The following is a 13,146-nucleotide window of genomic DNA, read 5'->3' as shown; positions in this document are numbered from 1 at the left end:
GTTGTCACACCATGCATTGACATACCAGTCATTAACTGGCAAGGGTGCAGTAGCTGGTCACAATTGTGGAAAAGATAAAATGAAGACATTTGTAAAACTTTTCTTGATCAGCTTGGCGTTAGCTATTGGGTGTTATGGAATACTGTTTGTATAACATTAGAAAGGTGTATAAGCTCAGATAGGCTGTCACATGGACATACTAGTCATTAATTGACTTGTATGTCCATTAATAACAGTCATTAATTGGCAAGGATGCAGAAGATAGTCACAATTATGGAAAGGATACTACTAAGACATCTGTGGACACTTGTTTTTATAAGTTTGGTGTTACCTATTGGGTGTTACAGAATTATGTGTTTATATCATTAGAAAGGTGTATAAGCTCATGTAGGTTGTCACACCATGCATGGACATACCAGTCATTAACTGGGAAGGGTGCAGTAGATAAAAAATAAAGATAAAGAATAAAATAATACATCCATGGACACTTTTTTGATCGGTTTGGTATTACCTATTGGGTGTTACAGTCTGTGTATTGTTAGAAAGGTGTATAAGTATATATAGGTTGTCACGCCATGCATGAACATACTGATCATTCATTGACATTAATTATCAAAGGTGTATTAGATAGTCAACAACGACATTGTCATGGGTGTGTTACATAGTCAAAAACTACATAAAGAATAAAGCTGAGACATTTGTCAACACTTTTCTTGATCAGCTTAGTGTCACCTATGGTGTTACAGAACACTGTAAAATATAATTAGCAAGGTGTATAGGCTCATATAGGTCATTACACCATGAATGGACATACCAGTCATTAACTGGCATGGGTGTAGTAGCAATTCATAATTATGTCAAGAATAAAGCTAAAGCATCTGTTGACACCTTCCTTGATCTCCTGTTATTACCTGTTAGGTGTTGCTGAATGCTGTATATCACTAGAAAGTTGTATTAGCTCGTATAGGTTGTCACGTTATGCTTGAACATACCAACCGTTAACTGGCAAGGGTGCAAAAGATAGTCACAATTATGGGAAGGAAAAATGAAGACATCTGTGGACCTTTTTCATGATCAGTTGGGTGTTATCTAGTGGTTGTTAAGGAATACTGCCTGTATATCATTAGAAAAAGGTATCTGTTCATATAGGAAGTCATACCATGTATGGACATACTAGTCATTATTGGCAAAGGTATAGTAGATAGTCACAATTATGTTAACAATAAAACCTAGTCATCTGTTAACACTTTTCTTTATCGTCTTGGTAATACCAATTGGGTGTTACAAAATAGATTTGATATCATTATAAAAGTGTATTAGCTCATATAGAGTGTCACACCATGCTTGGACATACCAGTCATTAATAGACATGTGTATAGTACATAGGTGCAGCTACATAAAGGATAAAACTAAGACATCTGTCGACACTTTTCTTGTTTAGCTTGGTGTTATCTAGTCTTTACAGATAACTGTCCTCACTTCATTTATTCTTTGTTTCTATCACCAAGCCCCTGGCAGTCAATAGGTCTAGAGGTTAAATCCATAAAAGTACCTGCTATGTGTCTGCAAGTATGTTTGACTGTGAGCCTTTCATCTCACACAGGTACTGTGTTCCGTTCACAGGGCCCCGCACTGTTTAGGATTCTTTACACTGCTTGGGAATATCAATTTCATGTGTAAACTGAGTGATTTCACATGTGTTTGTAAAAACATTCGTTACTGCAAGAGTCAAGCTCTGGATTATCCCTGTCCTCAGTTGTAAAATCCTGTTGTGTACATGAGCAGCTGAAGTGGGAGACACAAGAGGATATTGGGAGGACCAATGTGAGAGAGCAGGATGCTTCTAAGTAGACTGGGATTATCTGCATGGCTGGTTGGAACATGTCACTCTGCAGAGGCTAGGACATGATTTCTATAAGGTACGGTATGTTGGATTGCACTAAGAATACTTATAGAATATTTGTGGAATAGAACGTTTATAGGCTAGATGATTTTACTGATGATGCTGATCATACCCTTCATCTTGAAAGGTATTGCAAAAAATTATGACTACAAGTCCAAAGCTCAGCATCTAGCTACCTGTCAGATTTTAGTTTACTGTAGTGAATTCAGTAAAAGATTAATTCTTGTTGGCTGCTTTGGGTCATGTATATGTCATTTAACCTTCGACCTATGATTTATACTTTCCTATTCTACAGTGAACTCTGGGAGAAACCATATGTTTTAATGAATTTTGATTGGTTGATTTGAGTCATTACTGTTTATAAGACAAACCTGTGTATGTTTCAATAAACTTTAATATGTATTGTCATGACATATAAAGAATATGTGGAACAGGTGTAGGCAATGCTGTTTTCACAAGGAAGAACAGCCTGAGCAATGTTGGAAAATTTGATTAGTGTATGATAAATCAGTGCTAATGATGTCCTGAATATTAGCAAAACATACTTTTAGGTATACATCAAAGAAAAACCTAGTGTGCATAAGAAAGTGAGCAATAAATGGCTATGCTGTGTCTCTGAACAGGGTAGAGAGTTAGAATAAAGTGCACAGCAGTGCAAAGCAACTCACCTCCTTGCAGAGTAATTTGGCAGAAGGCGAGCAGCAGGATGATGCTCCACAGTGGAGCGGCAGGCCGTATGCTCTCCATGTCTCACAATGCCCCCGTCCCCTCACACATGCTGGGTTTTATCCCGCTGCTCAGCTCACATCCCCAATGAGGGAGGGGCAGCAAGAGACACGACGTCATTCTAACAGTGCCAACAGCCCCATCCCACCCCCCCTTGATATTGGGAGAGGAGGGGGAATATTTTATTTTGTTTTGTTTCCTTTTTTCCCTTTTCTTTTTTTTTTTTCATTTTTCTTGGCTGACGTTCTGCAATTCTGGCTGAAATAGACATGGGAGCAGAGCCAGGGAGAGGGGGGTGTAGAATTCTCCTTTCTGTGTTTATCTGTCTCTCTCATTCTCTGTTTGTCTGTCTGTCCCTCCACTTGCTTCGCAGAGGATTTATAAAGTTCATTTGCTAGCTCTGCACCGTGGCAAAAAGACATCCAGTTTTATCAATGAACTCATCCCGTTACTTTGGAGTGCAGGTGCAAGACGTGCATGGGGAAAGATGAGAAGACTGTGTGTTAAGCAGATTGTTTCCAGCATATATGAATGTCTGCGGTTATGGGAAAAGAAAAGCCTTTACTTTCATGATCTGAGAATATCAAGTCGTGAAACTATAAAACTCGGCACCGAGGTTCCAAGTTATGGGACTTTCCTACTGTAAAATGAAATTTGGGACTTTAAATAAAAAGTGTCTCCAAGACCTGTTACATGTTGTGCAGGTTATTGATAATGACTTCAAGCAGTTAGATGTGATCAGGTAAAAAGTCCTCTAACAGACTTTACTCAGTATCCATGATGATCACTTTCAATAAAACACAAAAAGCAATTAGTGCTTTCTATACATGTAAAAATGTATGTTATGTTGTTTCCTTAATGTTTTACAAATGTGGTATTCTTGTTCGTATGTTTAAAGTACCTTTTGAAACAGACGTGGTAAATTGCCAACTCTGGTTGTCTCTAATAATACAGACAAAAGGAATGCAGGGTCAAGAGAACCTCATAATATTCAACATCCCATTATCACACAAGTTCAACATCTTCGTTATGTTTCAAATTGTTTTATGTGTCTAGCTTAGGCCGCCATATGTGGGATATAATGTTTAGTGTTGTAATGTTACATATGAGTTATGAGGAGATTTATGGCTGGATGAAAGAGATATACATGACCTACTCTTCCCATCATGGGGCCTTGACTAAAAATCAGAGGCTTGCTATTGCCATAGCAACTCAAATGGCTGATACATGCCCCAGATGTTTCAAAGTACATAGTCTTTCCTCACTTTAAAGTGGCATGTTCCTTCATGTTCCTTCATGTAGTGTAGTGACACAAAGCTAACAGAAACCCAATATTATCTTATATAAGCCATTGAAGAAAAAGCATTGCATTTGAATGCTTGTTCATTAACTGCAGGCTCCAACAAACTTGAAGCAGACCTCTATTGGTAATTTAGTTCAGGTAGCCAGAGATTTTTATATACATCTGTAACATTGCATACTCAGGCATGGGGCATACTTACTTTATTCCTTTGAGCTTTCTTCAACTCCACCCATTTTACTAGACAATGAAGTAGCGCCATCTTTACACCTGTTAAATGAGCAGGGAGGTGATTTAGGAAGCAGTAAATCTGAAGCGAGAAGTAGCAGTAGAGTAATCTTCCAGGCCATGCAGGTTAATGGGAGATGAGGATTCAATACATGTTCAAGCTGGCCAACTGTATCATAGTGATCCCTCTCTGGCCAGTCCCTGCTCTACATATCTTTGCTACATACATATGCTACATCCACATCTCCAGCTCTCCTTTCTTTCTGGGTCTAGATCCTTCTTTTATTACTGATAACCCATATGAAGGGCAGAGTAGTTTGTAGCCCTTGAAATGCACATTCACAGTTTTTACACTCTAAGGCTCCTTTCACATGGGTGGCTGGGGGCAAACAAACAGGTGGTTGATCCACCTTTTTAACAACCCACCAACCACCTATCCACAAGCAGACATGGTGCTGCTTGAAGCAGTATACATTTCTGATGCCACAATGCAATTTTATTGCTACATGCAGAAATTGACAGGCGGCACTGCCTGTCATACTCTCCCATATAAGTGACTGGGACGCAGTTGGCTTGCAGTTGTGGTGTGATCCTGCAATGGGAAATTGTCATTCAGCAATAAAAACAGAAAAGTTAAAAAAACAAAAAAACAAAAAAAAATAGGCTTTGGGAGGCAGAAGTATTGCTGAATGCCTGCTAACTTCTTCTGACCAATCTCTGAAACGTGATCCACTGTGGATAACTTTCAAATGATACAGCTAGTATGAAATTAATAGGCGTATTTGCAGTTTATACTTACATCACTGGTTTGATGCACTTATTCTTATATTCTGTGACACTGTGCAGTGTGGCCGAGTAAAAATCGCAATCCTTTACCAGGTAAAGCAGTAAATGTACAGTATATATATATCTTTTCCCATTGTGGGTGTGCATCACTGGACATTGGTCACAAACCTTTACCAAGTAAAGCGGTAAGTATATATCTATGTGTTTTTTCATTGTGGATAACGCCTCACTGGACCTTGGTCTGTAGCCCTCCTCCAGCTGTTTTTGTTCTCTTACAGAATGCTATTATCAAGGAAGAATTTGAAAAAGAAATGTAAAGTAGGGACTGGCTAGACAGGGATCACTATGGTACAGTTGGCCAGCTTGAACTTGCATTGAAATATACCATTTACAAACTATGAATCCCTGTTTTTTTTAACATCTCATATATTGTATAACATTGTATATATGTAAACCTTTTAGGATCTGAGCACAGACATATATGCAGGTCATTGTTTAAAAGGGCAGGGATGTCTGAAGTTGCTGGATTATTCTTTAAAAGGATCAATATATCATGCTCTCTGTTCTATAACCCTCTTGTATTTCATTTTATATATATACTGTAGATATACTAAATAAAAGAGGAGATGAAGCACAGGTGTTCTTACTCCTTCTTTTAATTCTTTTTTTTAAACACATGGAGAAATAGAAGGACCTTTCTCAAGTTCACAATTGACGAAGTGACAGCAATTTTGGTTAAGTGACTTTTTCTCATTAAGGCCTAAAGATTTCTTCGAAAAGCACTGGCTGGTGGCGCTGTTGCTTCTTCTGTATTCATATAAGTAATTGGCACTGTGGGTAGCCACAGGTGAAGCAAATCATTTTAGAGTGCTGTAGGGGATTTAAAGCACAACTTCAGGCAAACAGCATCCTCACTGCAATGATGTCATGATACTGGTAGCCATTGCAACAGCATGGCAATAAATACAGTTAGCATAACTTATTTTCTTTAATTCTCTTCCATCTCCTCTCTTACAAAAATATCTTACCTATCCTACCTACAAAATCTATTTGGGTCAAGTTCAAATATTAGGCCTCATGTACACTGGACACTTTTCTGTCTCTCCTGGATGTCTTTCCTTCGCAGCAGTATTTTAGCAGAAAAAAAATGCTTGATGCTTTTAAAAGTGTGTAACGCATTTAGCTGCGTCAATCGTTTTAGGATTTAATTCATTCCACTGGCCAGAATAACAATTTATTTTTGCTATTGAAGTGAATTAATGCTGAAGAGCTAAATGCAGGTAGCATTAATGCGTCAAGAGTTATTTTGTCAAAATGCTGCAGTTCCTGGACATACTGACAGTGTTTTTTTTGTTTCTGCTTCTAAACTCTCCAGCCTCTAAACTCAAAAACTCTAAACCTATTGTGTATGGGCACATTGGCTAACATGCAGGGGAGTTTAGAGGCAGGAAAATGCAGGCATAAAAGTACAAAAACTTGCATCCTCAGAACCCTTAATCCCGGCGCTTGGTGCTCATGTGGCTGGTTCACCTTTTAGCAGTTATGCCTTCTTTATCCCTCCCCAGTACCCTAACAAATTGTAAGCTTTTTCACGCAGAGCCCTTCCATATATTCCCTAGGATCTAATATTTATTTTTTTTCTCACATCTCTCATTTCATTAACTTAAAGTGGAGCTCCACCCGAAAGGGGAGGTTCTGCTTTAAGAACTTGTCCCCCGCTCTTTTGGGGAGGGGCAGGTTCCTGCTCCCACTTCTGTTGTGATCAATCGGCAAGGCAATCAGAAGTGGAAGCTCTCCTCCCCCTTCCCCCCCTCCTGCAGTCTTCTGGGACATGTGACAGGCCATAGAGGACTGCAGGACCATTCATGATATGCAGCGCCGCTCGCTCATGCGCAGTGGGCACCCGGTTGTGAAGCTGCAAGCTGGGTGCCCACACTTAAGATGCTGACACCAGGGACACAGGATGGCCGATGAACCTGAATGCGGTGAGTACACCGCTGGATCCTAGGACAGGTGAGTATCTAGCTACAGTTTTTCTAGTGGCTGACTTTTATTTTTTTTTTAAAGGAGACTGGACAACCACTTTAAATTGAAGAGCTAAGGTATGTGTGAAATCTGAGGACTAGTCTGAAACCAGCCAGCGCCCACGCAGATTGGTTGCTAAGAGAGGTGCTGCCCTAGATAGTTAGTAAAATGCATAAGCTTGGCAATAATTTCCCCCATTAGCCATCTTGTCTCAGCACTCCTGTTTTAAGAAAAAAGCAAACAGCTGTTGTAACAGCTAGCAGGGGATCTTCTTCGCCCGGCCTCCAGGCCACGTCACTCATTCACAATATTCTGTGAATGGGAAAACTACAAGTTCTGACAGCCTTTGTGGCTGTCTTCTTGTAGTTTTCAATGCATTACCACGGCGCTCCACAGCACTGCGGCAGTTCATTGAGCCTTCCTATCAGTAGTATCTGCTTGCTTGTACGGGATGTATGAGCAAGCAGATATACTGACAGGTCAGGGGGAGACCTGCATGGCTTTAGAGGCTCCATAAAAAAATAATAATAAATGCACTTTTTTTACCAGCAAAAAATGTGCATTTATTATTTTTTGATAAAATATGAACTTATCCTTTAAGAACCTCAAAGCGTAGCTCCCCCAAAAGGGGAAGTTCTGCTTTAAGGCCTCATCTCCTGCTCCCCGTTAGAATTGGCACCCATGGAGAACGGGTACCTGATTTTGACAGGTACCCGCTCCAACTTTCGTTACGATCCCCTAGGCAATCAGAAGCGGAATTTGTCCTCCTCCCTCCCCGTAGTCTCCTGGGACATGTGACAGGTCCCAGAAGACTACGGGACCATTCACAAGGCGCAGAGCTACACAGGCATTCGCAGTGGGCACCCGGCTGTGAAGCCACAAGCTGTCACAGCCGGGTGCCCACACTTAAGATGCCAGCTCCAGAGAGAAGACGACCAGTAAAACCAGCTGTGGTGAGGACACCGTTGGATCAAGGGACTGGTGAGTGGCTGTTTTTTAAAAGTCATCAGCTACAGTTTTTGTAGCTGCTGACTTTTATTTTTTTACATTTTGACGAGAGCTCCGCTTTAAGTTTTGTATATTTTATGTGTATTTGCCTGCTTTTTGCACACTACTGCAATACTGTCTGTCATAACGTAACTACTAATATTCAAAATCTTCAGATGTTGTTCTTATGACTATGAGGATTCTAGTGACAGCTATCCGATGTCATTGCACATATTAAATCACCAGTCTTAGGCCTTCAACAATACAGTAATATTTCAGGTATTCAGCTATAGCCTTCTACAAACCTGGGCAACTCAAACTGAACATACTGTACAATGAACAAAAGGCATAAGCAAAAAGTCCAATTCAGTGTGTGTTCTGTTTCAAATGGCACTTTATGAATTGACATACTTCCTTAGATTCAGTATGTCCAGACAGTATTGTCACGTGCTAATCTGCCACCATCCACAGGCAGCTTAACTCTTCAATAAGACACAAAGGTTCAATCCAATGCAATTTTACTTAAAATAATTGCAACACACAGGATGTTTTTCCAGTCTTTTGAAGTGTAAGATGACAATGACTTAGCTAAGTCCCATTTCTGTGCATTACTGACCCTGAGTCAGGGGACATGCAAGAAACAGGGAGGGTCTAGCTGGGATAAACTAACTAGCACTAAATAAATGTGGAAGGCAGAAGGAGATACCAAATCACATAAGTAAACAAGTTGTAATGGTCCAAACCACCACTAGATGTCAGCATACACCAAGCAAAGGCAACCTGCTACAGTTCAATACAACACTGAAAAAATACATATACGTGGGAGAGAACAATGTGACCAACTGCTATTACTACACCAACTACTACTAGCTATACCATGTCCTGGTTAAATGCAAACTTTCAGAGACATTAGCATAATGTTTAGCTGTAGTGAAAATTGCATTTTGAAATGATAACTAGATTCCCAGATATAGGCTGAAATTGTATGCAAAGTCCAAGCTTGCTTTTTACAAGAAAATGCTGGATTTTCATGCAGCTTTATTTGTCTATATCTCTGTATCTACTGATTGCTCCTTCATGCAGTTTTCACTGACGGTAACCTCTGTTTATCCATTCACTAATACAGCATATGCTCAGTTTGAATCACCACGTTTGTTAGAGGTTCACTTTAGGGGGGAGAGCCTATACCCTCAAACTCCTTTCAATCCTATAATTTAAAGCAGACCCCCCCCAACCGCTGTAAATCCACAATTGTTCTTGGAAAGTACTTGGGTTGGTTCAGTGTAGTGGGATTTATTATGCTTACATATTATGTTTACAGAGAGGTGAATTGTCAGGACTTTCTTAAGTAAACTTAAATGAGAATGTCACCGGCACATTCCGTTTAACTAAGTCATCTGGATGGAAGTCGGCATACATCTATGAAAAATACAACTTATTAAGAATTTTATTTATGTGGCTTCATATGTTTTAATATCAATCTTTGCAGTTCTATTAAATAAAAAGGAAACATGATTACATACCATGCATACATTATATTGTGAATCAGAACAGAGCCTATAGCTGCAGTATATGTATATATATATATATATATATATATATATATATATATATATATATATATATATTCTTCATTGCCCGTTTAAAGGCTCTGTCAAGATGTTACAAGTTCATAAGTTTATTGTTATTTAATCATGTGGTCATTGTTTCACAGGGTATCAAATGTTATATGTTGATTATACTGTATATGCTGTTATATAATGAGAAACAAAAATAAAGGAAGATACATTTAACAAAGTTATATGTGTAAGAAAAAATGGCACTTTTTCAGTTGGGGTGCTTATGTTATGGCATTTTTTACCTTGAAAAAGGTTGGATTTATGGGGGTACAAAATTAGTATCTATGTACAGAATATGGATCCCTTGCTAAGCATATATGTACCTGTTCTGTTTCAAATGCTGCTGTCTGTCCAGGCAGTATGGTCGCTTGCTGACTTGACACCATCCACAGGCAGTTTAATTCATCAGTAAGACACAGAAGGTGAATCCAATAAAAATGTCCTTCAGCTAATTGCAGTACAGATGATGCTTTTCTAGTATTTTGAAGTGTAAGAGGACAATGATTTTCCTGAGCCCTGTCTCTGCGAACAACTAACATTAACACATGCACAGTTGCTTCAGGGGATACATATCTTCACGGGTCTGGGATACTCATTTTACCGCTACACCAAGGGCAGCTGTCACTGTGCCGGGAATCCAGGATCACCCTAATAACCTTCACAGAGCCCAGAAGCTCTGCTGGCATCCTGCTTCTGCACCCTCTGTGATGGTGTGACCCGGTGCGGCCCGCACCCCCCTAGGGACGCCACTGGGGTAGACAGATGATGAAACTAATAATATCATGAGGAAACAAGTTACAGTGGCCTGAAACCGAAACCTGATGTAAGCACACTACAAAATAATAATAACCTGATGCAGTTCAATACAACACAGAAAAATGACATGAAAGTGAGACACAGCAGTACCTTTTTCCAAAACACTGAATACTGCCTTCATACTAAAGCAAAATGTAAATTTGAGAAGCTGTTTATATGGGATTCATGGTGAGCTGTGTTATTAAAAAGATACAAAGGGACATTTGCCTTGGACCAATCATGAGAGGTAAACCCAGCAATAACTGAAATGGAAATTGCAGTTATCTTTCACCATTCACATGCTATATAAACGTGTTCAGGCTATAGACATTCAAGGATTTATGTATTCCTAACAAGCAGTAAAGGAACTTTAATCCAAACATTCTTTGGCCTCTGTAGCTGATGGCATAGTAGAGCCATCCTCAAAGTTCATAACAAAGGTACTGAAGTTGAGTTATAGCTGGTTTTTCAATAGTTTCAGCTTACTATTCTCCCTTTACCAGCAGTGACCTGGCAAAGAGCAGGCGCCCTGTTTTTTACATTACAAGGATGCCATGTGTAGCACCCTCTAGTGTACATAGTTTAGTGTAGTGAGGCTAGATGCTAGGAGCCTGGGTATAGTTAGAGAGTTTATTTCAGTTCAGGCTGGAAGGCTCTACAGGTCAGTCCTCTGGTACTTCCCCCTGCTCTAGAAGGTTAGAGAAGCTTCTAGAATTCAGTAGGTGGAGGCAAGGAGAAGCTGATCAGCATATTCATGGTAGTCTGACCAATCCCAGGCAGGAGGCCTGGAAATGTGGCAGACTAGTACATAAATATGAGAGAGCCTGGCCAGCAAGGGGAGTCGAATGGAAGATAGATGGTTGAGGTGCTGCTGTGTAGCCTGGGAGGGGTCCCTGGAGAAGGGGGGTTCTACCTCTAGGCTGGAGGTTAGTGGGAGGAAGAAAGCTGATTGAGGAAGCTCATCTGCTCTGCAGCCCACCGGGGAAGACCAGCCTGCACAGTCTGGAAAAGAACCAGCCGAGCGGAAGGCTTGGCAGCAGTTCTATCTATAACTGCAGGACAAGGACAGTGAGTATCTGTGCACCCCCAGGGCCTATAAGGAAGAGGTCTTCTAGATGCAAGTTCTTGGCAAATCTTCATTGGACAGTTTATTGCTTACCCAATCCCTTGCCTTGGGATAAGATACCGTGGCCAGGTGGGCTGATATTTTTTTTTCACTATGGGGACCAAGAGCTCCCCAGGACTCCCTGGGACTTTGCTAAAAATCCACTCAGGGGAAGTATTGCTGGATGATCCAGCTTTGTCGTCAGCTTAACAGTGCCAAATCACAGAATGGAGGGGATAGGACAATTTTTAAACCAAAGAATTATGAGAGTAACGTGTTTTTCTCTTTTGAAAGTAGAGGGGGAAAATCCAATTACACTATAAGAATGTTATTTTACAATGTAAGGGTCGCATTAAGATACTAATAAAGACATAATCAGACCTACATCTACGTACATCTCTGGATAATTAAACATTAGAAAACCATTTGGAAAGGTAAAGCAGAGTTCCAGTGAAAATAAAAGAAAATAAAAGCCAGCAGCTACAAAAACTGTAGCTGCTGACTTAATAAACAGCCACTTACCTGTCCCTCGATCCCGTGTTGTCCCCCCCGCAGCCTGTTTTACCTGCTGCCTTGTATTCCTGGCGCCCGCATCTTCAGTGTGGGCATCCGGCTGTGACAGCTTGCGGCTTCATAGCCAGGTGCCCACTACGCATGCGCGAGTAGCAGTGCGCTTTGTGAATGGTCCCATAGTCTTTTGGGACCTGTCACGTGTCTCAGAAGACTACGTGGAGGGAGGGGGGAGGACAACTTCTGTATCTAATTACCTAGGTGATGACAGTGGAAGTGGGAGCGGGTATCTGTCAATTTCGGGTACCCGCTCCCCAAAGGTGCCAATCCTTAATTGGGAGTGGGGACCAGTCCTTAAAGCGGAACTTCCCCTTTTGGGTAAAGCTCAGCTTTAACAATCAAGAAATAGATTACTGCAGGCTGTTAATTGACCCAAGCCCCTGCCAATCTACAGATTTAAAGTGCAAGCTTTACACCATGGCAAGAGGGCCCATCTTTTTCCTAATCTCCATACACTGGAATTGCTATAATACATTAACCGCATAAGGACTGCCCACAGTACATTTACTGCTGCAGGGACGGTCCCTGCGCGCAAAATCACGTACATATACATGGTTTGCGCTCCCACGGTCTTCAAGGGCTGGGGGGTGGGGGGGCGCGTGCATGCCCTTGCCGACCCGCGGGTGCCCCGATTTGATCCCTGTGGGATCAATCATTCTGTCCCAGAGAGAGAAGAATCTACATAAACTGTGAGTAAATCACTACACAATTACAGTTAGAACACTCTAGGACACATTTAACCCCTTGATTGCCCCCCAGTTAACCCCTTCACTGCCCTGTCACCAGTGTCATTAGTACAGTGTACAGATTTTTTGCTGATGACTGTATTAGTGTCGCTGGCGACTTCAGATAGCATTAGCATCAGTTAGCGTCAGTTAGCTTCAGTTAGCGACCCTCCCAGATAGTGTCAGATTGTCCGCTAGTACACGAGTAATCACATTTAACCCCTTGATTGCCAGGAACACGCTCATATACACAATAAACCTCCATTGATAGTATAGTGTCTGAACAGATCAATATGTTTGATCAGATCAGCACTATACCAGCATTCACATTGGTATAGCATCCCCAAAAAACACGGCGTTAGCGGGATCAGCCCCGG

General features: G+C 40.9%; 1 protein-coding gene across 6 annotated transcripts in view; it reads right to left on the bottom strand.

Moving 5' to 3' along the window:
* Window positions 1–2,720, bottom strand: part of ELN (elastin) — a 157,480-nt gene extending 154,760 nt beyond the window's left edge. For 4 of the 6 annotated variants that reach the window (XM_089657245.1, XM_089657265.1, XM_089657271.1 and 1 more), the window contains exon 1: window positions 2,572–2,720. In XM_089657245.1, the coding sequence (XP_089513371.1) occupies window positions 2,572–2,650 (79 nt within the window). In that variant the 5' untranslated portion in view covers window positions 2,651–2,720. The remainder of the gene's footprint in view (window positions 1–2,571) is intronic. The other 2 variants (XM_089657272.1, XM_089657273.1) reach the window with 1 other exon arrangement.
* Between the last annotated feature and the right edge of the window lie 10,426 nt (window positions 2,721–13,146).

Source organism: Staurois parvus, unplaced genomic scaffold (genome assembly GCF_062004578.1).
Source record: "Staurois parvus isolate SC_StPar_1 unplaced genomic scaffold, SC_StPar_1.0 ptg000029l, whole genome shotgun sequence".
NCBI classification, from domain to species: Eukaryota; Metazoa; Chordata; class Amphibia; order Anura; family Ranidae; genus Staurois; species Staurois parvus.
Note: the sequence above shows the minus strand (reverse complement) of the source record. Positions and strands in the feature narration are given on the sequence as shown.